General features: G+C 39.2%; 2 protein-coding genes and 1 long non-coding RNA gene across 6 annotated transcripts; 1 reads left to right on the plus strand and 2 right to left on the minus strand.

Moving 5' to 3' along the window:
* Positions 1 to 532: 532 nt before the first annotated feature.
* Positions 533 to 4,846, plus strand: LOC122842490 (phenazine biosynthesis-like domain-containing protein 1). The gene is made up of 10 exons (XM_044136425.1): positions 533 to 768; positions 1,107 to 1,206; positions 1,329 to 1,427; positions 1,540 to 1,649; positions 2,303 to 2,332; positions 2,426 to 2,514; positions 2,635 to 2,726; positions 3,385 to 3,468; positions 3,702 to 3,764; positions 4,513 to 4,846. The coding sequence occupies exons 1-10, from the start codon at positions 685 to 687 to the stop codon at positions 4,623 to 4,625; spliced, it is 864 nt and encodes a 287-aa protein (XP_043992360.1). The 5' UTR covers positions 533 to 684; the 3' UTR covers positions 4,626 to 4,846.
* Positions 4,529 to 9,495, minus strand: LOC122842497. Of its 2 annotated transcripts, none has more exons than XR_006372567.1 (3): positions 9,346 to 9,495; positions 9,074 to 9,184; positions 4,529 to 4,619 (listed from the first exon to the last, which is right to left on the minus strand). It is a non-coding gene; the product is annotated as an uncharacterized LOC122842497 (long non-coding RNA). The 2 variants fall into 2 exon arrangements; XR_006372568.1 differs by having other exon boundaries at positions 9,342 to 9,495.
* A 204-nt stretch (positions 9,496 to 9,699) lies between these two features.
* On the minus strand, positions 9,700 to 24,623 carry dna2 (DNA replication helicase/nuclease 2). Of its 3 annotated transcripts, none has more exons than XM_044136467.1 (24): positions 24,299 to 24,623; positions 23,998 to 24,063; positions 22,747 to 23,437; positions 21,759 to 21,870; positions 21,511 to 21,660; positions 20,036 to 20,219; positions 19,796 to 19,944; positions 18,719 to 18,841; positions 18,413 to 18,635; positions 18,219 to 18,333; positions 16,972 to 17,128; positions 16,692 to 16,883; positions 16,255 to 16,497; positions 16,068 to 16,181; positions 15,883 to 15,992; positions 14,138 to 14,247; positions 13,827 to 14,048; positions 13,178 to 13,371; positions 12,969 to 13,058; positions 12,008 to 12,221; positions 11,760 to 11,849; positions 11,121 to 11,306; positions 10,893 to 11,039; positions 9,700 to 10,299 (listed from the first exon to the last, which is right to left on the minus strand). In XM_044136467.1, the coding sequence occupies exons 1-24, from the start codon at positions 24,326 to 24,328 to the stop codon at positions 10,246 to 10,248; spliced, it is 3,966 nt and encodes a 1,321-aa protein (XP_043992402.1). In that variant the 5' UTR covers positions 24,329 to 24,623; the 3' UTR covers positions 9,700 to 10,245. The 3 variants fall into 3 exon arrangements, with proteins under 3 accessions (XP_043992402.1, XP_043992394.1, XP_043992386.1); XM_044136459.1 differs by having other exon boundaries at positions 18,413 to 18,632; positions 21,759 to 21,873; XM_044136451.1 differs by having other exon boundaries at positions 21,759 to 21,873; positions 24,299 to 24,622.
* Between the last annotated feature and the right edge of the window lie 2,024 nt (positions 24,624 to 26,647).

The following is a 26,647-nucleotide window of genomic DNA, read 5'->3' on the forward strand; positions in this document are numbered from 1 at the left end:
ATATTGTTTTTCCTTACACCTTGTAGTGCCACCTGTTACATTTCTATTTCGATTTTTAATGTAGAACATCAAAAATATTTGTTCCTTTGGGTTGTAACCACAATAAATACTCCTGACTTTTTAAATATTTTGTGTAGGCCATTTAGTATTTTATTTGCCTTTTCTTATACCTTTTAATAGTTGTAAATATTTGTCAGATATATTTACAACTATACTTGTGTACTTTTGGTTGTTCGTTTATTCTTGTTTCTGTGTTTTATGTTGCACTTTGAGGCGGTAGATATACATTCGCTCTACAAATAAAACGTTAGGAAAATATAATAAAAAATTTCGGTAATTTCATTCAAATAAGAAACTTTACGTTATCATTTTTGTTTTAAATGTATCGTTTCCGTTGTTGCTGTTGCATTTTGGAGTTTAAAACTAACACTTGACATTAACTTTAATTCATTTTTATTATAATTATTGTTATCATTTCTAGGTTAAACCAATAAATAGAAAAACAATCTGGCCAACTTTGCGACCCCAGTCCAGATTGCGCTGAACCAATGAAAAGCTGCAACCGTGGCAGTGCAGGGAAGTCGCTGTCTGCAAACCAAACAGAGGTTGAAAGTCCACGGAGAGCAGCGAGCCCACTGAAACAACAACACCGTCCTCACTGCTTCAGTTTCAGGCCTGGCCGTAATGGATATTCCCGTGTTTACGCTGGACGCCTTCACAAACTTACCGTTCAAAGGAAACCCTGCGGCTGTCTGTCCGCTTCTGCATGTGAGTTGTATTCCTGTTGAAGTGGGGATTTTTTTTTTTTTTTTTTTTTTTTTTTTTGCAGCTTTACCACTTATAAACAACTTGAAGAAATAAATTCACTTAATTACGTAGCAGTGGAGTTTATTAAGAAGGACCGAAATGCTAACACGTCTGATTCGGACGCCACTAAACAGAAAAAGTGCCTTTATTGTTGATTCAGTGGTGAGTGAACAGTTTCAGGTTACAGGTGTTGCAAAATCAAGCTGAAAACAACCACTTACCCTTAATAGTCTTTATAATACTTGCATCATTTTTTCTAAGTGTGCATCATATTGTCCTTTTTTTTTTTTTTTTACCAGGAGTTGAGTGATGATTTGTATCAGAAGATAGCAGCAGAGATGAACCTGTCAGAAACAGCTTTCATCACCTTGATCAACCCTACCGATACTTTCACTTCCGGTAGCTATTACATCACTATTATGAATTTATGACCACTGTAAGCTCCTTCTTGTAGACAAAGATTGAAAATCTAAGGAATCTCTGGGCAGTATATATTTTAAAACGGCGATGTAATTAAACAGGAAGAAGATTTCGCCTCAGATGGTTCACACCAACCATGGAAATAAATCTGTGCGGTCACGCCACCCTGGCCTCTGCAGCTGTGCTGTTCCAATATAAAAGTAAGACCAATACACACATAAACACCTCATGAGGACGTAGACTGTCGTTCAAGAATTTGTCAGCTTGCAAAGTGTTTGCAAACAAAATGCTGCATCCTGTCCGCCTCCTCAGATAATGTTAATCCAACGCTGGTGTTTGAGACGAGGAGTGGAGATTTGGGCGTGAGCAAGAGAAAAGAAGGATACATCATGGACTTTCCTCTAAATCCACCAACCAAGGAGGTGAATCACACATTCATGAACACATCAACACAAACCTGCAGAAAATCAGTCTAAAATATGTTCTCTCTGGAAAATAAACTAATTATTTAGGTATATCTATTTTATAATGTGCCTTTCACAGAGATAAATCCAAAGTTCTTCACAGGTAGAAAACACATATTTTAGATATGATTAATTAAGCTGTTAAACAAGGTTTGATTAATAAAACTTAAGCAGTCTGCACATCTAATTCACAAAACGAGATTTATAGATAATACCGCGTTGCCTAGCAACTGGTGTGTTTGCGCTCAGTGAGTTTTCCACATTTAACTGAAAATTCATACCTTATACATGAAAACATTTCACACATCAGGAAATAATTTTATCTTGTATCTGGACTGTAAAAATAATCTTTTTACTTTGTTATGAAAAGTTTCGAGTTTTTAATCAGAGATGGGGGAAAAACTGGTTTGTGAAAATCTGGAGCTCACAGGGAAATCTTAATAAAGTTTAATTTCTGTGGTTACATTTTTAAGAGTTTTGTTTTTCTGATACAGTTTATTTCAAATGCTCTAACTGACATATTCTTTAGCATGTATAATGACATTTCACTACAAAGACATCTGAAAGGGCAAATAAAAAATTATAAAAAAATTTTTATATCCATGTTCTAGGATCACAGTGACTTTAAAGATATCATAAAGGTCAGTAATAAACATCCACACCGGTCGTCTCTGAACACTTCTCAGGCAGATTTCATGTGTGTGTTAAACAGTGTATTTATATCTCTATTACAGGCGGCAGTAGGAAACCACCCGGTTCAGGAGGTTCTTTTGAGCCGCGACACAAAGAAGCTGATGATCCGATTGTCGGACAGCTGTGAAAGGTCATTTTGTCCACAAACACCCAGAATCCAGCCAGATTGTCAAAATGCTCACATCTCTGACCTTCTTTCAGAAACCACTGAGTTGAGTGTTTGCTGTGTGTGTGTGTGTTTTGTCTCCAGGTCAGCGCTAACCAGTCTGAAAGTTGACCCTGTTTCTCTTCAGAGCAGCGACTGCAGTGGCAGAGTGAGAGGAGTTATCGTTACGATGAAAGGTGAGCAGAGCAACACACTGAGGTCAAACCTGAAGCTTCATGTAGATGACCGACCGCGTATGAGGAAAAACACAAAGATTAAATATACACAACAAACTCTCATTTTGAGATTAATCTCAAAACTTTTCTACAAGACAAACTTGAACATTTCTGAGTTTGAAAATTAATTTTAAAAAATGCTAGAAAAAAAAATCAGAAATTGTGAGATCAATCTCTGAACAATTTTCTGTAGGAAAAACCTGGAGATTTCTGAGTTTCAAAAGTAAAAAATTAGCTAGAAAAAAAATCAGAAATTGTGAGATTAAAGTCAGAAATTTTCTAGGAAACAAAATGGAAAAATTCCTAGTTTGAAAAATAAAAAAAATTACTAGAAAAAAAAAAGGAAATTCAGAAATATCTGAAATTTTCTAGAAGAAACATGGAAATTTCTGAGTACCAAAGGTAAAAAAAAAAATCCATGTTTTTCTATAAAATTTCTGAGCTTAATCTCAAAATATCTGAATTTTTTCTAGAAATGTCTTGGCTTCGTGAGATCTGAAATTTCATTGACTTTTCTGGAAAATTCCTGAGTTTACTCCTTTTATTTTTCTGTCTACAATAGTCCTAATACTCTGTCATAGTTTTATTACATGCTCTGTCATTTATATTTTCCTCTCAGGGTCTCCAGACTGTAAGCCAGGATTCGACTTCTGCTCCCGGTACTTCGCTCCGTGGGCCGGCATCCCAGAAGATCCCGTCACCGGTAAGATGAGCGCAGGGCCACCCCAAGCCTCCATGGGGCCCCAAGCGAAATCTGGTTTTGGGGCCCTCTGGTTCTGCTAACAATGTGGACCGGCTGCAATCAGCAGCCCGATCATTAGATTATTCACACACAGCCATCTCTGGCTGTGCTGTTTATATTATATCTTGTGCACATATAATACAGGATAAATGTGAAATAAATGTGAAATGCGTTTGTGTCTTCTGCTCTTTCAGGCTCCGCCCACACCGTTCTGGGAAGCTACTGGTCAGACGTTCTTGGGAAAAAGAAAATGCTTGGTGAGTAAAAATAGAGTCGGAGCAGCTTCAAGGTTTTAGCAGTAGAGACAAAGAGTTGGGTAGTAACTAGTTACATTTACTCAATTACATTTACTTGAGTAACTTTTATTTTGAAAAAAATTACTTTAGGAGTATTTTTACTATCCTGTACTTTTTACTTTTACTTAAGTAATTTTATTATAAAGTATCTCTACTCTTGAGAAAAATCTCTGGATTTTCTACCCACTGAATGAAGAACAAACATGTTTTAACCTAAAATTCACCAGAAAACACCTCCACTTTTTGTTTAAGTTTTTATATTTTTTTTATTGAAAGAAACTGATTTGGGACATTTGTATTTTGCCCGATTTTGTCATTTATTGTTACTTATATGACTTATAGTAATCTTTGTCCTTAAAATACTTAAATTTCCACTTAACTTCATATTTTTGGCCCGATTGATTTAGTAATTTTTAAATATTAAATACTTTGATCAGTTACTCAGTACTTGAGTAGACTTACTATATACTTTTTACTCGAGTAATTTCTTGTATGGCTACTGTTTACTTTTACTTGTAGTAACGAGATACATTTACTTAGTTATATTTACTTGAGTAACTTTGAAAAAATTACTTTTAGGAGTATTTACACTTCTCTGTACTTTGGTTGAACTTCTTACATAAATTCTTTACTCAACCTGCTGTTTTTTTCACTTTCTGTCGGACCTCATCTTGCGGTCAGTAACCGTCCTGATTTTGTGTTTTTGCAGCGTACCAGTGCTCGAGTCGTGGAGGAGAACTGGAACTGGAAGTGAGAGACGATGGGAGGATCAGCATAGCTGGAGACGTGACCCCTGTGCTGCAGGGATTCATCAGGCTGTAGAGACAATGAACAGGAAGTGAAATAAATTAGGATTTCAAATAGAAACCGATGAATTAGTCCACAGTGATCGGTTTCGTTGTTTCTCATTTCACCTCATTTTAATGTAGATGTTAACATGCTTTGTTAATTTATGTTAACGTAAGTAAATCAGTCTCATAATAATGTAAAGGATGAACTATTGATCTTCCTATTTGACACTTTCATTAAACATTTAAAGAGCAGTTGTCTTTTTCCTTGTGGTTTTATAAAGTAAAAAGGAAGATAAAACCCATTTGCATAATGGATGTTCAAAATCTTGGTCAGTTTTTCCTTTTATTCAAGGCTTTCAGTCTCAGGAGTTTATAATCTATAATAAAATGAAGAAAACTGCTTGGTCCTTTGAGTAAAACCCTGTAGACTAGGGTGACCAAACGTCCGTATTTCACGTCCTGTCCCAGGCGTCCCGGGATATTTATAGAAAGTGAGGAAATGTCCTGTTTTTTTGTGGTGTCCCCCCCCACCCCGCTCAAAGGTGTCCCGGTTTTCCCAAATGAAAATATGGTCACCCTAATATATATATATTTATAGACATAGATAGATATATAAACATCTATCTATATATACATATATATAGATAGATATATAAATGTCTATATATATCTATAGATAGATAGATATCTATAAATATATATAAATATAGTTATATATATCTATAAATGTATATTTATATATTTATTGATATAGATAGATATATAAATAGACCTGTCGCGATAAACAAGAAATCGATTAATCGTACGATAAATTAAAACTATCTACGTCATTTTAATTATCGCCTTTATCGTCTCTTCCAGCCGTTTTCTCTTTCTGTTGATGACGCTAAATGAAAAAAGGCTCAACTCCGGTGCTCTCCACTGACCCTCCCTTCCTCATTTCCTTAGTGTAATGTCCAGCGCACACGACACCATCTTAGTGCTGTCAGTCGATTGTCGGCCCATTTTCAAAATCTGAGACCACACATTAGCCGACAGACATCCTTGGTATAACGGTTCCATCAGGTTCGATCGAGCCGTGTGATGTCCAACAATGGGCACCAAATAATAGCTATAAGTCCAGTTAACTAATTTTAAAACCAGGAATTAATCAATGTTTTACTACAATCTATCTGCAACGCATGCAGCTCTAGTGTCAGCGTAACATCCTGACTGAATGAAAATCATTAGAACCTATTTATTTTAACGAAGAACAGCTGAAAAGTTACCGGGTTCATCAACGTAGCGATTTCGCTCCAACTCCTCCCCTCGTCATTTCTATATTCTTTCCACGAAATGTTTTATAACCATTAATGTTGTTTCCACATATTATCTCCAATGTCCGCTGGACTTCGGGTCGCGCCGTGTCAGCTGTTTGGGATTCCCCTGGGTAATTTCCCCTCAGAAAGCAGGAGCAGAATCCGGCTTTCTGATTGGCTACCTGTCACATTCAACAGGCTGCGTTAACGATCCCAGTGGGGAAAACCCTGATTTAGATCGAAGCGGCCACAACGATCTAGCGTAACACACCACACACTACAGGATGATAACAAGAGACAATCTTAGTACGATAAAAGTTCTAAGATTGTCATAAGGGGAAAATGTAGGTGTGAACTAACATGTAGTGTGAACTATTGCATCAGGTAGTCGATGTGCCCATCTTCTCTATTTAAATCTAAGGATTACTGAAGGGCAATATGGTAAACAGACTTTATAATCTGCACTCTTTTGTTGAATGCAGTATTTATTTACACTTTGGCTTTAAGTTATTTCGTTTTTATTCAAGTACCTTTTTGTTAATGGAGACTGAGAATCAATTTTATTTTTATTTTTGGTTGTTTTGTTTATCAGTTCCAGTGTTGGGTGTTCTTTTTAAAATAAAGTGTATCTATCTTTGCCAGGAAATTGCATGCATTATTACATCATTTCCATTAAATCAGTGTAAAAAGGTTTTCAAACAATACTATCGTCTATCGCAATAGTTTTTTGAGACAATTAATCATTCAGCAAAATTTGCTATCGTGACAGGCCTATATATAAACATCTATCTATACATATATAGTATTGATATTGTCAATTTGCTTTCACTATAAAGCTCACTAAATCTTTTTAGACTGTGGCAGGAAGCCGGAGCACCCGGAGAGAAACCTGCAAACTATTTATAAAGTTTAATTACAAAAATAATTTTTTATCTGCACCTAAAGAGAATTTAGAGAGACTAATTAGACAGACGTGATTTTAGACCATGTGAGGAAGTCAGAGTGCCTGGAGAGAAACTTCAGACGAAATAATGGTAAAATATTTTCAGTAGGGGTACAAAACTTTCAAATGTAGAAACACTAAAACAGAACAAACCAATGCAAAGAGTGAAACGTGTGGAATTACCAGCCCAGTAAGAAATAAGACACGGAAAAAACACCCAGCACAAGGTAAACAAAAAGTAAAATATTGGCACGATAAACATCCAGAAAGCTTCTTCATCTATCCTGTCGTATATTTCAGGATCCCAGTCTTCCATCTGACTGACTCTCATTTCTCCTTCCTCAATATGGTCACTTGTTTTGTCCTCTGTGCTATTCTGTTCCTCCACATTTAGAGGTTCTAGTTTGGCTCCTCTCCAGAACTTTCTTCATCATTTAAGACAGGAGGGCCAGGAGAAACCGTCACACTGGGTGTGTTTAGGTGCTCAGTCTCGGGTTCCTCTGCATTCACTTGCTTCTCATAAAGATAGATAAATCCACTTTCATACATGTCCTCTCTGCAGGGTTCACCAGCAGTGAGGACATGTTCATCCACCACCTGTACAGTCTGTTGTCCCCAAATTAAGTAGCAGTGGAAATGAGCTGACTCAGCATCTCCACAAATGACAGACGACAGAGTGTACAGCTCGGTTCCACTTTCTCCTGGAACCTCCATGGTGGGACTGGGAGTCACTGGATATCTTCTTCCGACCCACCGTGGCAGAAACAGGACGATCACGTTGTTGTCGCTCAGGATGTTTTTTCTGTTTAAGCCGGACCTGCAGCTGGAACAATCAGGCTGGCCCCACAAATTTATCCAGTTGTTAAAAAGTGAAGCGGTGTCGTTGAGTGAAGTCATGGAAGGAAGGACAACGATGGGGCCGTTATTCAGGAGCTGTAAGAACAATGACCCACGATGGTGTTTTCGCTGTACATCTCCCTACCTGTGCTGCCGCCATACGAGTCGAGCCAAACTAGAACCGACTCCAGCAAACAAGAGATTTGAAATTGTTTTCCCAACTCTGGTGATGGTTGTCTCTCCCGCAGTTCCATCAAAACCGGGGAGATTTCTGCTGGGGAAAAGTAATATCCAGGTTGGTGGACGGCAGTGTGAATCAGACTGGCACAGTTTGGGATTGATGAAGCCTCTTTGAACAGGTGTCTCTGGGCCAGACACCGTCTGGTGACGCTCAGGTTGAGGATACTCTGAAAACCGGCATTCATCCAGCTGTTGTTGAAATAGTTCGCAAATCTACAGATGTCCTCCGTCTGTCTCATCCTGCTTTGTTCCTCATGTTCAACTTTCCCATCTGGGTCAGTTTGTTCCTGAGGAACAGTGCAGTACTGGTTTCTGAAGACTTTCCTCTCATCGTGAGAGACAACTACCCCGTCCGGGGTAGTTTTGTCTTTAAGAAACATGAACGAACCATCGTTAGCTGGGGTTTCATTGCTGTTCCTGTCCGTTAAACCAGCCTCCCCGTCCGAAGGGCAGTTCAATTCAGGTTCAACAGAAACCCCACGCTTTGACAATGAGTTCATAGACAGATCTAGGACTCTGTTCCCATTGTAAACTCTACGTCCCTCTGAAATAAATTCCTCGTCCGAGGAACTTTTAAAGTCATAGGTGCTGGAAAATGTGCCGTTGAACGATTTCATCTCTGAAAGAGCCAGAGATGAATTCGATGAAATCAAAGGTTCCTCTGTGAATTCAGTCCCAGAAAAAACTTTCCCAGCCGGGTCAGTTTTTAAGACTGAACTCACATCCTGAGTAGCGACGGGAGACGATGTCTTAGTCAAATCCAGAGCCGAGGCTTCATAGTCCACTTTCTGGTTGACGGAGTTGGGGAACCATTGAAAGTTGGTTCCCAAAGCAAGTGCTCTTGTCCTCTGTACTGCCTTCTGAAATCTCCGTAAAAATAATGTCAGTTTCTTCTAAGACAACTGGCTGCTCTTCTAGGCAAACTGACCCACATCACAACTGATTTTCAACAATGAATACCACAGCACAAAAAAACCCCTAAAGACATAATGATTTGCAACAGCAGAATCCTTCTCAGCTCATTGACCGTCAGCAGAGAACCAAACCAAACCAGCAACGCTTAGGCCAAACACTTCAACAGCGTTAGCATCAAACAGCGCTAGCATAGCATCAAACCCGCAGAAGACATGGCGGGTCGAACAGAAGCTCGACTTAACTTACCTTTGATGGGTCGGGCAGATCCCCAGGCAGCTTGAAGCGGTCCTCAGCTTCATTGTCGATCACCCAAGATATCCATAATCGATCAGCTGCTACTTCCAGACAGGGGCGCAACTAGCGAATATTAGAATATTAGCTAACCTCAATATTAGCTAAGAAGTCAGTTTGGTTTTAGTTTCAATGCAAATCATGAACTTCCTCTAGTTCTGATGTTTGTGAACTAACTAAACTTTATTTCCTGGTCAGGATTTAGTGCTTTGCTGTTCATTACCTACTTCAGCTGTGAAACAAAGACGCTCGGCCTTCAGTGAAACCAGTCAGATCCATTTTTCTGTCGACAGCAGCTCTGCATCCTGCGACGATTACAGTCAATTTATATCTGAGGGGTTGAGTCCAGTGGGGTGTGTCTGGTGAGGCGGGCAGCAGCAAATTGTGTTGCAGTCTCTCAGAAAGTAAATAAACTTAATGTCTCACTACTTGTGGAGGATTTACAAGCCTCAACACGTCATGGTTATAATATTCAGAATCAGCAAAGAGATTATTGTAGGAGAACATAAAATAGAGCATTTTGACGTGTGACATGTTTAAGGAATATTTAACATACAACAGGAACAAAACAGCATATTTAAAAAAAAACATTATTTATTCACATTCCACAAAAGGCAAAAAGCTGCAAGACAAAACTAAAATAAAAAAGTAAAACACAAAAACTTACAACAAATGAAAAGATATTTTACTATCACAGGTCTGAGCTGCACAATGTTTCATCAGAAACAAGAAATTATTCACCAGAACATGGAAAAATAAAACGACACCTTTAAATAATGAGCTTGTGAATGAAATGAATGTGGCAGTATCAATAGTTACACCTAGAGGATCATTAGAGCATTAATGAGAGGCATTTAATAAAACTAATGGTTTAAAAATTAAGTATCACAGTGTAATTATTCACATTTATCTCCAGTAGAAGCAGTAAAGTAAAAAAGATTACTGTACTGATGTTTTTATATAACAACTGAGGTTTTATGATTTACTTTAGCTTGAGGTAAAAAAAAAGAAAAGAAAGTCTGCTTTGTTCCCATTTTCTGTTAGCGTTTCCATGTCTCCTGATGAACATCCAGGTAAGTTTTTTCGTTTTCTGCAGCCATCAGCTACTTCCCTGAGAGCGCGCTGGTTCAGAGGAGCATGCTGGGTAATGCCTTGTGAGCAGCTGAGGGGAGCTGGATGATGTGAAGGAAGGGTTAAAGAGAAGAACTGAAGACGTGGATTAAAAAGAAAGAACAACGTGAAACATACACACTAACCAGGCGTCACTTCATAAGCTGCGTTTACCCTGCAGCCTGAAGTGACCCAATTACAATTTTATTTTATTTTGCATTAATGCAACTTTAATTCCTGACAGTCTGAACACAGATCATATGGTTTTTTTTTAAATGTGACCCAGACTACTGGTCGAATTCATTCGAACGTCACTGATACTCAACAAACGTCATTATTTTGAGCAGTGATGGTATCGTTACTTTGAAAAAGCAACTTTAATCAGATTACTGATTAAAGTTAAAAACGTAATTGCAAGTTTTTTAATATTTTTACAATGCATCTCCACTTATAAGGCTGAACTGAAGGTTGTGCGTCACGGCCCTTCATTTGGTATCATAGCTCGGTAACATCTTCAGTAAAAATTGAATCTCAATTTGTGACCAGTGGGGTGAAATGAGTTAAGAGACATTTTTCATTCATTTTAGTTTTCTGTTATTCGATCATTTAAAAAATAAAATCCAAGTTCAAATAACTTATTTAACTTATTATTATGAAAGGATATCATGTTCTGCTGCAGTAGATGTTGGAGCAGTTTCTCCACTGGTGGGTAGCGCCGCAGCGTTGCAGCAGAGCCCACCATCAGCAACTTGTGTTTGGCTCTGGTTACAGCCACATTCAGACGCCTCCAGTCCTTCAGCAGCTCCCCTAACTGAGCAAATAAACGGGACAAAATGAGAACCGGATCGCTACGAGGAGAGAAACACAGGAGCTGGGAGGAGAAAACGCCTACGTTTCCTTCCTCTGCAGTGCTTCTGACAAACGATAGAACAATCAGACTCTTGTCCCGTCCCTGGTACCGGTCCACCGTGTTGACCTCCACCCCGCAGAAAGCAGACGACTGCAGCAGAGCAGAGATGCACTTCAGCTGCTGCCTGTAGGGGGCGATAACTCCAACATCACTGGGTTTACACCCAGCCTGGCATGCAGAGAAAACAGAGGTTTTAGAGCAGAAATACAAACACTGGTATAATTATTTATTAACCCTGACATAATAAAAATTTTTCCTGGATGATAAATAGTCCCAATTATTACTGCGATAAACGATAGTATTGTTGCTTTTATAATGGCATAATAATCCAAATTCACTCTCTGAAAGACCAATAACATTTAATTTTGTAAAGAAAACTGGAAAATATTTCAATATCCAAAATAAAAAAATAAATAAATAAATAAAACAGAAATAAAAAAACCCCCACACAACCAAAGTAATGAGTAAAATGTATTATGAGGACTGTAAACAAAAAAATAATAATCAGAATTTAACCCTTATCAAGCTCATATTCATCTATCATGGGATTATCATTGCTTATATAGAGTGCATTAAAGTTATTTTTGCCCTTATAAATGATTAATTTAGAAGCAAACAAACCTTTATGAGGAGAGAAAGCATCATGTGTATGAGAGCAGCTTCGGTGCGATTGCTCACTCCTCCCTGTTCCACCGACTCCAAAGCAGGAACCTGCAAGAACCAAAACTTTTACACATAATCCACTGTCAACGTGTCCTGCAAGTCAAAATATCTTGTTTAATGAATAACAAACATATTTTTAATAAATACCAACAGCCTCAGTGGCTTCATGCTTGGACACATAGAAACAGCTGCAGTATTTTACAAACCGCTGAGCAGTCGAGGAAGCAGACGGGGTTGGAGGGCAGCAGCGCGGCCTGCAGCCAGGACAGGTCCAGCTGGGGACGAGCCTCAGAGCAGGACGTGACCTCCGATTGGACGGACGCCAGCGAGGGCAGAGTGAGCAGAGCCGAGGCCGTCCGTTCAGACCCACACTCCAGCCGGCCGTCGTACATCAGAGAGTTACTCAGAGACATGATCTGACTAGGTTTCAAAACAGAAGGGCAAATCACTGTTTTATGTAGATGCTACATAAAAGAATAATGACTTTTGTAAAAAAATCAATAAAAAAATAATAATTTAAAGCAAGCTGGAGAAGATTGCTGGACATTTAAATCCAAATCCCTTCATGTTTATTAAGTCTAATAATTTTAGACTTTTTAAAGACACTACCTCAACTCACTTACATTTTGAAGATCACATGTTTTTAAAACAACCCGTTAAACTGTTAAAATATTAATAAATAAATAGCTGTCTCTGCATTCACACTGATGTAATTTGGCTTCATACAGAAAAAAAAACTGCTTTGCTTTGTTTGATAAAGTAATAAAAGCTGTCTAGATAACATTTCATCCATCCATCCATTAAAGTGCATAATGCTCCTATTCTTTTTCAGAAACATCATCAGTCTCTTTAAATTTAGCTTATAACAGATTGAGTGTCTTCAGTCAGAGGCTTCTAAAAATGTGCTGTAATACAGACTGCTACAGGAGATCTGTCCTGCAAACAGTGATCACCATCAACAACAACATTTAATTTCTCTTTTGGGATCAACAAAGAATTTTTGAATATGAATTTTGAACTAAATGTTTTCAGAGTCAAAAGGAGCAAAGAGGTGCAGGTTTTCTTTGTAAAGGAACATTAAAATCCTGCATTTATTTCCTTTGATTTTACAACAACCCACAAAATCTTTACTGCAGAAGCATCCAGTTTTCTCTCAGCAGAGTTTACCTGTTCATCCGGTACTGTACATTCAGCTGCACCACCGCTTCACCGTGGAGCTCAAGTCGCTTAAACAGACTTTCATCCATCCCAAGAGACCTTAAGAGGAAAATAATAATAATAATAATAACAGCACATTTGACAGCATCACATTTTTCAAGACCTGACAGAGTTCGTAAGTCTTTTTTTCCCTGCATTAGTAATGAAATATTCTCCACCTTGCTTCCTGGTTCTGAACAATCGGCGGCAGCTGCTGATGATCTCCAACCAGGACGAACCGCTCGGCGTAGAAAAGCGGACCCAGACAGATGGGCTGGCTGATCTGCGACGCCTCGTCTACGATGCAGAAGTCAAACCGCCGGCGTGTGAAGATCGGATGCTTGATGCCCATGCATGTGGTCGCAACAACCAGCTGGAACGAAACGTGACAAGATTGTCAATTCAGAAAAATAAAAACTAATGATAAATTTTGCTGACTAATAAATTGTCACAAAAATTATCGCAATTAAAGAATAAGAATGTTGTTTTGAGATGATTTTCAGATAATTTAACACCATAATAACACATTCTCAAAGATGAATTAACTTAAATTCTCATGAACATTTAGCAGTGGAACTGCAAGACATTTTAAATATTCAAAATAAATAAACAAAAACAACTAATAAAATTAATCATGAGGTTTTTGTAAACAAAATTGTCCTTCAAAAAGGTCTAAAGCACCAGACTGAAGGCTTTTGTCATCCAGTTTTTGGCAGAAAGAAGAATGATAAATCATGCAAATGGAAATTATTGAGTTCATTTTAATTTCTCAGGTGATAAATTAATTTCTAGCAACAAACATAAAAAAATTAAATAACTCCTCTTCACTTCTTTGCAGTAGAGCTGCTGCAGCTCTGTGAGCGTGTGAACGTCCTTCCTCCTCACACTCTCCTCTGTGAACGGCAGGATCTCCGGATGGACCTTCTGCCCCTGACCCAGACGCAGAAAGCCGACCCGGAAGCGCTTGAGCTTCAGCAGGATGTTGTCCACAGCAGAGTGGGTGTAGCTGGTCAGCAACACGCTGAACCCACAGGCGTGCAGGATACGCACCTGATGGCGGAGAGGTGATGATGACGGAGGGAGTTGGAGGGGAAGGAAAAGGGGAACAGAGTGACGGTTTGGATTTGTTTGAGGTCTACCAGTGTGCAGATGGTTGTTGTCTTGCCGGTTCCAGGCATCCCAACTATGAGGGTAAAGTCTTTGGACAGCAAAACCTTCTTCATGGCCTGTTTCTGGGGTTTGTTTAGACCTACATAGACAGATAAACATTAAAACATTGTTTCTCTCACAAACAAACTAATTGAAATTGCTCCCGCGGTAACACATCTTACACAACCTGAAATTAAAATATTAGCCTCTTAGCTCAGTCTTTGTGCCTCCTAATGTGTAGCTTGTGCTAGTTTTGCAAACGTGATTGGCCAAAAATAAAACCATGAACACGTCAAATCGGGGCATTTTGAGTTATTTACAGATGTGTGCATTAGTAACATTTTAGGGCTATTTGTAATTTAGAAGCGCAATAAAAGAAAAATAGACTTGAGTTGCTCTGGCAAAAAGAAACATTTTCTCTCAGTCAGTAGATAGTCCAACATAAATAATTTTATTTTAGATGTTAAGATGCAGTTAGTCACCGTGGGGCGCAGCGTTGCTCAACACTTCATCACAATCATTTTGCACTTAGCACAGCCGCAAACATAAATCTGCATGCCCGCAGCATGCTATGTTTCGCTATAAAGATCAAGACAAAAATTTGGCCACTCACCCTTAGAAACTTTCCCCATTTATCTATTTTTTTCTTTTTAGTGACCCTGTCATAAGCCATTTATCCACTATTATTTTTAAACACAATCCTTTGGTAAGCTGTAGCCGCACTTTGACCTAGCATCACAGCAAATAAACGGATGTTTGCATGCAATAAAGTACCACTAGTGGGCGCCCACCAGCGGTCCGGAACCACGGTTTGAGAAAAATTGCATTAACAGATCAAAACAAGTGAAAGATGATGTGGGAGCTGATGTTAAACCAGAGATGTATGTAATACCTAAATGTCTAATGCATCTTGTTCAATACAAGTGGGTCTCGCATAGGATTTTTATTTGCAGAGACTTTTGAAAACCACACAGCATTTTATTTTCACCTCACATCAATGTGCTTTGTTGATCACATAAAATCCCAACAAAACCCACTGTAGTCAGTGTGATGTGACAAAATGTGAAACAGTAACATGTCTGATAGAATATTTAATAATTTCACTGAACTCAGATCCACAACCACACAGCATTCTGGGGGATGTAGGCAGAGGAAAGACTTTAGTTGCTCTACCTCTTATGGCAGCTAAACAAGCTAACTCACTCTCTGGTTACCTAGCAACTCAGTCATTCTTTGGTTACCTAGCAACAACATGTATAGTACCTGCCACAGCAGCAGTTTAAGGTCTGGCTACTGTTTACATGTAAAAAAAACAATGACATGGAGTTACAATTGGATAAAATAGGAATGGTCATGCTGCCAGTCTGGAAGCATTTCAGATATTTGAAACAATAAAACAAATAGATAATTATCGATATCGACTGGTATGAAAAACTTGTATCTCGTCTTATTGATAATTTGGTACCACTTTGCTTTGAATACAGAGGTAATATTTATATTTATTTGTGTAGAATTCTATTTCCTGCTAATTAATACCAATTTAAATTTAAATTTCAAAGCTGGAACAGAGGAGGCGAGTTATGAGAGGCAGAATAGGTACCTGAATAGATACCTAATTTATTGGTACCTTGGGTACCAATAAATTATATTCTATTCTATAAACACACCACTGATCTATGAGGCTAACCTGAACACAAGGAACAACTTAAAAAGGCTGATTTCAGATCTTGAGCACCTTTGAGGATGTTGGCCACTGTGTCCTTGGCCTCTCTGGGCAGAACAGAGCTGAGGTTGGTGATAAACTCTGGAGGTCGAAGGTCAACAACCAGCTCCCTGAGACGCTCGCTGCACAGAGACGGATTTAAGTCAAACTTTAAGATGATATTTGAAGATGTTCTACTCGTGTTTCCCTGATCCCACCTGTCGCCAGAGTTTTCCATTAGCCTGGACAGATTGCTGAGGTGAGTGCTGAGGCCCACCACTCCTTCATCGCTGTCCAGTCGAAACAAAACGCCGCTGAACTTCGACAGGTCCCTGTTAAACAGAAGAAATCAGGTGAAAACCTTCTGCCAAGTCCAACTGGATGAATTGTGAACGTAGAGCCCACCTGTCCAGAGTGCAGCTGACCGATGTGGCGTTGACTCCTTTCAGGTATCCTGTTGCCAAGCCGATGAGACGACCCTCTTGGTCGCTGACAACGATGCGGTCTCCGCTGGTCAGGCCGCAGTGGTTGGCGGCCTGCTGCGAGTCGGCCGCGCTGCGCAGGAAACGGTGGACGAAGACGCCTTCAGACTGAGCGGTCACCGAGTCGCTGAGCTGCAGGTTCCCCACACAGCTGCCGCTCTTCTCACTGGAAACGCATTAAAGTCGAAACTAAAGAGCCGAAAATTTAGCATATGAGAGGATCTGATGAGATTAAGAACTGCACAGTTGTTTGGGCTGATTCTAGAAGCTCTACAGATCCAAATGTTAGAAGTTTTTGCTCATTTTTAAGCAATAAAAAAACAACAACTCAGAAAAAGGGTGAAAGCCACAGACTGCTACCTCTCCAGGACCGACTGCAGCCAGACACGCTTTCGGCCGCACTTGGCCTCCATGGTGGACGCCTCCAAGCTGCAGAGCAGCAGCCAGTGAGCGAAGTAGTCCAGATGTGGACGGGTCAGGTGGCTCGTCTCCTGCTGCAGAAAGGCTCGCACGGCGTCCTCACCCACATGCGCAGAGGTGGAGTCCACCACCCTGAATCGAAGACGATGAGACAGAAGGCAGGAATTGACCCTTCCTGTGGTTGGTTTTTAAGTCTGCATGAGATTTAAAGAGGGCTTACCGTTCGTATAAAGCACAGTTTAGTTTCTGAGGGCAGTACTGGCAGGTCTGCCTGTTGGTCAGGATGTCAGGAAGTCTGGACAGGCGACTCCGATCGGCTCCTTTCTCTACAAAGTGGTTAATGTGATGAACCAGTGAGTTCCTCAGCTTCAGCAGCTCTGCAAAAAACCCACAATGCATCACTGTATCGCACTCTTTTAACAGGTTTAATATGGGCCCACATTTAGCTTTACAACCTCCCACAGTATGATTGTGACACCACCATGTTTTACATTTTACAACCCTGAACTGCTTTGTTTGTACCTAAAATCTCAATAAAAATACTTCAAAGTTTGAGGTTATAAAAGGACAAAATGTGAGAATGTTCAAGGTTATACGCCTTAAAAATAAATGATTTTATTTTCATACCAGACTCCTAATTTTAGTCCATTTTTTCCTTGTTTTTTTCCCTACAGGAAATATTTTCAAACATTTGCCTTCATCCCAAACATCCCTTCTGTGAGTTGTATGACAGATTATTAGGGCCAGGCTTTTACAGGTTTTATTTGACTATGAGAATACATTAATAATATTAGGAGAATAAAGAGCATCATCTTAAAATTAACAGAAAAAAAGTAATCTTATTGAGAAAGACTTTGGATAATTAATTTTTTATTTTTTATGTTACAGTTCCCATGAAATCACTACTTCCTTCTCTCAATATTACGACTTTAATATTAATTCTCATTATTATTAATATTTATTCTCATTATTTCGACTTTAAAAGACTTTATTCTTTTATTACTACGACTGTATTCTTGTAACATTATGACTTCATTGTTTTAAAAAATAAATAAAATATGTAGGCTGGTAGTAATACTGTGTCATAGTTAACCTGAATTCAAAAGTCCAAATAAATAGAAGTTGTAAAACAAGATGGCCGCCATGGCCGATCTGTCATCCCTGCATTGGTGAAAAAACATCCAGATTTTCCAAAAACTGAATCTTCAAAGACCAAACATTTGATTTATTGATAAAACCAACTTTTTGTGGCTGTAAGTTAGTTTGAAATAAAATCAGCTTCAGTCAGAAAATAAACTTTTCCCAAAGCCGGAAGCGAACAAAGAGAAGAGCGACTTGTGGCGCAGATTTGTTCCGTCACAAAAAGCCCAATCCGTTACAGTTTCGGTTCTGGTTTTCCAGATAAACTCCAGTGCTGCTGTGTGAAAACATCTGAAACCTGCTGAGGTTCTTTTGGGCTCGCTGTACCTCGGTGGTCCATGTGGCCGGCCGCTACTGGGTGCATGTTTCCCGTCTTCAGGTAAAGCAGAAGGCCGATTTCAGGGCCGTATCTCTCCATGCTCATCAGGGTATACAAGATCACCTGCACACAAACACAACCACACTTACATGGCTGATTATTCTTCCAAACCACCTGGAAAAGCCCGGGAAGCTGCTCCGACCTGACTGCGATGCTCGATGGAGTTCGACTCCCTGCCCGTCTTCAGCTCCAGTGGGACGGTCTTTTCCTCGCAGACTCTGCTGCTGCCGTTTCGCGACCTTTGGATTCGGACCTTCGCCGTCACGTCTATTTTCCCCTTGAGGCCGAATCTGGGGGACCAGACGTTCTCCTCTATGTCCGCCAGCTCCGTCAGCGTGAAAACAGCAGGCGGGGCCTGGCACCTGCTGCGACCAGGCAGACGGACAAACAATCAGCTAATTATTAGCACATCCTGATAATCGGAGTGTTTTTTAATCGAGGCTCTTACATTTTAGAGCCGATTGGTTTTGGGGTAGAAGAACAGAGGTACTCATTTGCCCAATGCTCCAGTGATGGGAGGTAATCATGCAGCTCCTGCTGCATCTCCTCCTGACTTACTCCTAAAGCATACCTGAGAACACAAGAAGAAGAAGAGTGGCATCATTACGGCCGTAACTAATGATTATTTTCAATAATCAATTAATCCATAGATTATTCTGGCCATTAATTTGATTTTTTTATTTCTGATTTAAGTCATTTTTCTACATTAGAAATATGTGAAAAGATGCAAATAAACAATGAAATCCCTTTCTTTGAGTGAACCTGGATCATTTGTAGCAGAGGATGAATATGCAGGTCAAAATGATCTCCAATATCAACGTGAAGCTCGATCCTTTCTGCTTGAATTATCAACATTTTGTAGTAGCAGTGATTAATAATTGGACAGTAAAAGTTTATCAATACAGTTTTACAGTAATTTGAACCAGCTGGAGAAAAAACTATGCCTCTGGAGGAGTTTTGGTTAGAACATATTCACAAATACAAAATGTATATTCAGCTTTTTCTTTTAATTATTGGTTTGTAAAGTAGAATCTCGTTTTGTTTTGTAATGTTAGCTTACAAAAATAAAGTCAATCTGAAATTTGAACATATACTTTTTGTACAGTTTTGGCTTAATTGCTGCTCCTTCTTTCACAAATGACCTTTTTTATAGTTTGTATTTTAGTTAACGATTAATCGATTTGTCATGATTAATCCGATTAATCACTTCAGGCTTACATGTCATTTATTTTAACCATTGTCTATTCTTACATGGACCAACAGTTAAAAGATCTAATTAAACATTGATAACTGATAAAGTTCTAATGTGTGTTTATAAGTAAATGTAGTAAAAATCAATCCAATCAATTTAAAAATGTAACCTTGTGCATTAAACCTGCAGCAGAAATTTAAAAACTAAAGTTGAGTTCAACGTTATTTCCATTAAAAATTGATTATATTCAAATATCTGAGAGTTCTTGACTCATTCTGATTGCAGTTTTAAATTTGTTTAAAGGTAAATAGTCTGCAGGATATGACACCCTACATGTCTCCAAGGTAACGGTGATTTCGCAGCGCTTCCTCGGCCAGCTGGGAAAGTTTCTGCAGAGAGAAATCTTTGGCTGAAGCTGCTCTCTGGAAGACTTCGTGCACCATGGTGCCATTAAGCATCTGCTTAGAGCCACCATCAAATCTCTGCATCAAGATCAAGAGAAATGCATCATGTTTCCATCCAACACCGATTAAAGGTATGACCTGTAAGTCAAAGTAAGAGCATAACCTTCACCTTGAACATTTCTCCCAGCACTGCTCGCCTCATGCAGCGGATGGAGTTGGAGATGCTGGTCCCTGAGATGAGGCTGTCGGGCTGGAGTACCAGGAAACCGCGCTCCCTGTCGACCAACCAGGCCCCGCCTTCAGAGCGGCCCTCCAGATGAACCACATCACCGCGGCAGACGGGGGTCAGCTCCCTGCAGAGGGACGAAAAGATGCGACACGTTGAGGCTGATGCACAAATGAATGATATGACAAAACACAGGAACCAAGAGGCAAAAAAACATCCTAAAATGTATCATGATGTATTTAGTTCTCATGACGTCACACTTTGGGAAGGTTGTAACTGACAGCCATCCTAGCAGGCAGTTGCTATGACAACAATAACCAAGCCACAGGCTTAGAACCAGCTCTCGCCTCATTCCCAATTTATAAACAGTCTAAGAACATGAGTATATTTAGCTACTTTTATAAACTGTGGAGTACTTATTACTTTAGCTTTATACTTTTAAAATCGGTGGAGGACCCAGAGAAACTCCTGTTGGTTCACAAATATAGAACAAGCTTAGAAAGTACCAACAACCCAGAGCAAGAATCAAACATGGAGAACTGACAGAACAAGAATCCAGAAAAACCACAACTAGTTTATAAATCAAGGTTTCCCCCAGAAAACCTGCTGAGCCTGATGCTCAGGACGCTGGGGCCGTCGCTCATCCAGCTGGCCGCCATGTTTATGAGTTAAAAAAAGGTTACAGTCGACAATATTATTTAATAGTTATGTATCATTTTTATTTATTTTGAAGATCAAACTGATGCACTGAGTTATAGAGAGTGATTCAAGAAGAAAAAAAATTGTTTTTTTAGATGTTATTTTTGTTGGTCAAGCTGCTGTATTGAGTTTAAACTATAAATCTATTTTATGAGCCGTTTTTTTTTACTTCAGAGGCAGAACTTGTTCAATATCAGTCAACTTATATCAATGCATTTTGACCAATAGATCAGAATCTGGTAGCTTGTGTCTGGTACCAGAGGACTTAGCTTGCTGGTTGTGAGGTAAATGATAAAGTGAGTGTTAATCCTGGAATGACAGTCATTAATATAAATGGATGCATAACTTTAATCTGATTATTGTGTAAATAGTAACGTGTTAGAATACTTGATACTGAAACAAGGGGCCAGATTACAGTAACGCGCTACTGATGTGTTGATGGCATAATTGTTTATGATATTTGTGCTCAAGCCATTTACCGATCCGTCAGGTTTCTCATGTGCGCCCCCTGTAGGAACAGGCTGGTTCCTACGCCCTTGATTGTCTGCTGCCTACTGCAGTTCCACCCAAACCAGAAAACCAAAAATGATCCAGCTTGAGCATCATTCATGAACAAGACAACAACAAAAAAACATTACTGGCTCCACAGAAAATGTAAAATAACTACAAGGAAAGTAACAGGATAAATATAGTGTATATGGGCAAACAGAGAGTTTTACCATCCGTCTTTGAGCAGGCAGGTCTCGGTTGGAAGCAGAGACCTGCAGCATGCGATGGTCAGTGATTTGTGTCCCGGTTTCTCCTCAACGTCCAAAACCAGATATCGGTTATTTGGTCCCTCAGAAAGGATCACGTGATCCGGTACCTTACTGGAAAACCAGAAAACATTACTTTCTGTTAAAAAAGGTTAAATAATACATGGATATCTTTATTAAGATGACTTTTAGTCAAAAGAAAGGACTCTTACAGATGCTTTTTGGACTCGTTCTCTGTAGCTTCATCATCATCCATTTGGTCAGTAAACCAGCTCTCCTCAAAGCCGTCCTGACTGGGACCAGTAGACTCTGGTCCAGTTTCAGCTGCTTGATGATAATTAGAGAAAAAAGCAACATTAGAAAACATTCCTGTTTAACATTTGTATATTAGAATATTTTCTTCAGGTCTACTCTGCTGTGATTTTAAGGAAATATTTTAGAGTTACATCATTAACACATTTTAGCCTCTTTTAAAGGCGACTTATTATGTTTCCTTGAAGAAGTTAGGATACACGTTAATTATGTTGTTTTGGAAGAAATCATTCCTTTAGATAATGAGGTTTGAGTCTGCTCCTTTCAGAATGAGAAGTTTTATTTGGATCTTTTGTCAGTTTATAGTCAAATAAGCAGCTGTTGGCCACGCCCCCAACTCAATGCTTACACTCGCGCATTAAAATGGCTGCAGGCGGATGCGCATTTATACGATCATACAGCTTTGAAAAGCAGAAGTGGAGCCTCCTGCACAAAAGACAAGAATGCAGCAAGTGGTTTCTGGATGGTAAAACAACAACAAAACACTTGTTTCTTCCAACAGCCATTGTACAGCGGTGAAACCAGCTGTACAATGGTTTCACCATCATGCAGCTCCCAATCATGCAGGAGCTAAGGTTGGGTTGCTAGGTGACCAGCTGGGCTTCAATGGGGTTGCTAAGTAACGGCACCAGTTCTCACCGATTATGACTTAATATTTGGGAGATTTCTGAACCGACTCATTTTCCAGACACCAGAAAGTATTAACTTATCACCAAAACCCAGCTGGGTGGTTTGTTTAAGCATGTGGGATGCTTTTAGAAGCAGTGGTGACCCAAATGGAGACATAAAAATCTGAAAAATGTAAATTTTGCATAATAGGTCCCATTTAAATAGCCCTTAAATCTACCGTCCTTCTTGTTTGCCATGTAAACGTTGATATTTGCTTACCAACTCCGCCTTGCTCCTGATCACAGTGCGTCTCGTTGTTCTCATCTCCGTGTATTTCACGTGCAGCCGTCCTCTCTTTTGGGACCACCTCCAACTCTTGAGCACTTTGTTTAGGTAAAGGAGCAGCAGGAGTGCAGGCGTCCTTCTCCAGGGAACCTTGCACTTCTGTTATCACAGTAAAACATGAATCTGTCTTTTCTTGTTGCTGCTGCTGACGTTTCCCGTCTCCTCCCAGAGAGAGGTCCGTTTGGCCGGCAGTGAGAAGAGGCGTCTCTGTGGAGCCAATCAAAGCTTTTGGTGGTGCAGTTCTTGCTTTCTTTGCATTGTGCGACTCTTCATTGGGGCTGAAGAGTCGCTTCGACGGGCCAGATAATCTGTTTACACTCTTATTTACTTCTCCCTCCTCAGTCATTATTTTCCCCACTGTGATACTTTTGGTGCTGGGGCTGCGACAGATGGGCGACCGCTGGCAAAGGTTTGGGTCGGAGTGCGGCTGACCGGCCCGTCTGGAGGGAGAAGAGCAGGAAGGTCTGATCTGACTGCTGGGCGTCTCTGGGACAGAGAGGAGGTCTGGGGACGAAGCAAGGAGGTTTTCAAGGTCGCCGAAGACGCTCCGCCTCGGAGGAGGAGTGCTTAGTCTGAATTTAATTTCTTTAATCTGAGGCTCAGCTTTGCTGGTTGATGACAAAACCTAAAAAAACAAAACAGACAATAAGATTGGAGAAACTTCATTTGAACACAGAGGAGAAGAAAAGACAATACATTTCCTTCCACAAGTATTCATGCCACCCAAACTACTCAACATCAAATACAGTTATTTGTGTATTTTTTCTTTTTCTTGCTTAGCCCTTCTGGATGGATGCAAACGGCATTTATGTGCAATGACAATATAGTTGAATTCTATTCTATTCTAAGTCCAAAACTGAACTATTTGTAGATAATTGCACAAATGAAATGCTATCAGCAATAAGCATTTCTTCAGAGAAGATAACAAGTTAGTCTGCAAAAAGCAAACTCAAAGGTTCACCTTTCAGCAGGACATAAATCACAGCCATAAAGTTAGATCAACAAAGGAGTGGTTTATGTTAGAATGGCTCAAAGTCCAGATCTGCAGAGGCAAAGCTTGAATCTTTGAATCTCAATAACTACGACAGGCTCCTGACAGAGCTGGAGCAACTGTCCAAATAAAAAACAAACAAACTGGCTTGTAATCACATAATAGCTAAAAAAATAAACGTATCCAGGGCTTACCTTTTGATCTTTGGAGCAAAAGAATGAAGGGATGTTCCGCTGCCCTCCTACTAACCCAGCAGTCACCTGAGAAAACCAATCAGTCATAATGATGAAGAGAAGAACCAATCAGAAAAAACGGGCAGGAATTTGTTGTTGCGCAGTTGCAGCGCTGCATGACAACCTTATGATCAACTCCAAACATACAAAGGTCTTCTTGTTTAAACAGTCAAGGCACAGAAATGATAACACTAGGAAAGTGTTAGATTATTAATAAACTACACACCCAGCTCTGTTTTTAGTTACTAAAAATGTGACTCACCTTGGTTTTCTTCATCTTGTTCCTGTTCATTCTGACTGAGGGTAAATATTAGCCTTGTATCGATTATTATGCGGTTCAATAAGCTGAATCCGATCGGGTTAAGTCAAGAGTTTCCTCGGTGGAGTCAGCTAACGACGCCAGCACACAAACACGACCCGGGCCGCATCTCCAGCAGATCAACATAAAAACGCCGCCCACAAAAAACTTAAAATATACCGCTACAATCTGTCACAACACATCAGTACTGAGAGACATTTCTGTAATTATCTCTCTACTGGACGCTCCTGTGTCTGATTACAACGCAACGGCGCCAAATTTTCAGGTTCGCGCAACGGAAATTACGTCAGAGAACTTTGGGCGGCTTCATTATCAACAGCCGGCGCACAACCTGGCCAGACATGACGGCGCACGGCGAGGGAGGAGATTTACTCATTTTTCTAGATTAGATTAGATTAGATTAGATTAGATTAGATTAGATTAGATAGATAGATAGATAGATAGATAGATAGATAGATAGATAGATAGATAGATAGATAGATAGATAGATAGATAGATAGATAGATAGATAGATAGATAGATAGATAGATAGATAGATAGATAGATAGATAGATAGATAGATAGATAGATAGATAGATAGATAGATAGATAGATAGATAGATAGATAGATAGATAGATAGATAGATAGATAGATAGATAGATAGATAGATAGATAGATATTGTAATAAAACATTTCACAGCTGTTTTGCGTCAGTAAATCGCATAAAATGGTAATAAATCATACAAAATTGTAATAAAATGCACTGACGTTTGTGATCCTAACGTGACAAAATGTATAAAACTTTAATACATTTACATTTTATCAATATTTTATTTAGGTTGAGCCCAAACTTTCCTTCAGTCCTATTACAAATGTAGGTATTGCTGTCACCTAGCGTCTTCACAGCTGAACATTCAAATCCAACATGGCAGAAATCATACACTCAGTAATCAGTGTTTCAAAAACTGATTAAAAAAAAAAAAAAAAAAAAACCTAATTTGTTTATCTTAGATTGTTATGACATATTCCCACTCCTTAGGTTTCAATATTCGGTCAGGTTTGGTGTTGCAGAGTCTGACCAACAGATGTCACCAGGAATCTGAGGAAACAGCAGTTGATTGCTTTAACATCTTAATAATAACAATAATGACAGTAAAACAGTCCATTTATCATCATAGTTGGTATCCACTATGATGGATACCAACTATGCCGCATACGCTTCCTAGACAAAGATAAATAAATGTTTTAATGGGCTGACATTTTAAAGTCTTGATTCTTTACACAATTTCTACATTTGCAGCTTTTGTTTGTCAGTGTTTGAGCAGAAATGCCACCCACGGACGGTCTGTTTAAACACGAGTATTAAGGTTTGTCCGGGTCTGTTGTTCTGGGTCAGACAGTAACAAACCTGTGGGGGACCGACGGGCAGCAGGACAAAGACCAGGACATCCACCGTGTAAACTTTAAACGACAACAAGTCCTTATTCACCAAATCAGAGCAGCTTTAAAAAACCCTGCACAATTAAATTTAAACACATGCATACAGACCCACACATTCAATACATTTGAATTTTACTGAAAACCCCCATTTATTTCAGGAAATTTATAACTAGTGAAATATTATTTAGATTATTTACGCACAAATGTCTGTTTGAAAGCGTTTATTTCTGCTCATTATGATGATTTTCCAATTACAAGTAGTGCAAGTATCACATTTAAAACTACAATTTTATACCAGACCAGTAAAAAACAAAACAAAAAATTCAAAACAGAGATGTGGGATGATGAAATATATTTTTAATGTGTTTAATTAGCTTGTAATCTGACAAAGGGGCCTCATCTGAAAGATATTCATTGAATATGACTGTTCCAAAGGCCAACTGAATGCAGTTACTTTGTTGACTGTAACTAGTGAATCTATTACCAAACTCCAGAGTGTTTGTCCTGTTCAATTCTCATTCCTTTTTAAAAGTTGTAAAAACTATTTTTATCTTAACGTATGCAGTCTATTCTTCTTTTTAAATGTTATTTAAAAACTAGCAGCGTTTTCATTTCTGGTCTTTGAACACATTTCACTTCCAGGCTGTTGTTAAGCTTTGTGTTGGTCATTTTTTAAAGTCTTTGTTAAAGTTATAGCTGTGCACCAAGTTTAACTTTGAGACGTCCGAAGCCTCACTTTTTTTATTTTTTTTTTATTTTTTTTTAGCAAATACGAGCTAGTTACTGTTTGAGCAGGTGAGAAGACAGGATTTTATTTCCACTTTATCATCAATAATCAGTCACCTGAGCTGCTAGTGAGAAATAAATTGTGT

This window comes from Gambusia affinis, linkage group LG02 (assembly GCF_019740435.1).
Source record: "Gambusia affinis linkage group LG02, SWU_Gaff_1.0, whole genome shotgun sequence".
In the NCBI taxonomy this organism is placed as follows: Eukaryota; Metazoa; Chordata; class Actinopteri; order Cyprinodontiformes; family Poeciliidae; genus Gambusia; species Gambusia affinis.

Bases quoted from the DNA above. Each gene is read 5' to 3' on its own strand.
- dna2 (XM_044136451.1), bottom strand. From the start codon at position 24,328: ATGAACAGGAACAAGATGAAGAAAACCAAG. The intron at 23,438-23,997 runs GTAAGCCCTGGA...TTGTTTTTTTAG, and splicing joins TTTGCTCCAAAGATCAAAAG to GTTTTGTCATCAACCAGCAA. The intron at 16,498-16,691 runs GTAGCAGTCTGT...ATGCGTTTCCAG, and splicing joins CTGCAGTCGGTCCTGGAGAG to TGAGAAGAGCGGCAGCTGTG.
- LOC122842490 (XM_044136425.1), top strand. From the start codon at position 685: ATGGATATTCCCGTGTTTACGCTGGACGCCTTCACAAACTTACCGTTC. The intron at 769-1,106 runs GTGAGTTGTATT...TTTTTTTACCAG, and splicing joins CTGTCTGTCCGCTTCTGCAT to GAGTTGAGTGATGATTTGTA. The intron at 2,727-3,384 runs GTGAGCAGAGCA...TTTTCCTCTCAG, and splicing joins AGTTATCGTTACGATGAAAG to GGTCTCCAGACTGTAAGCCA.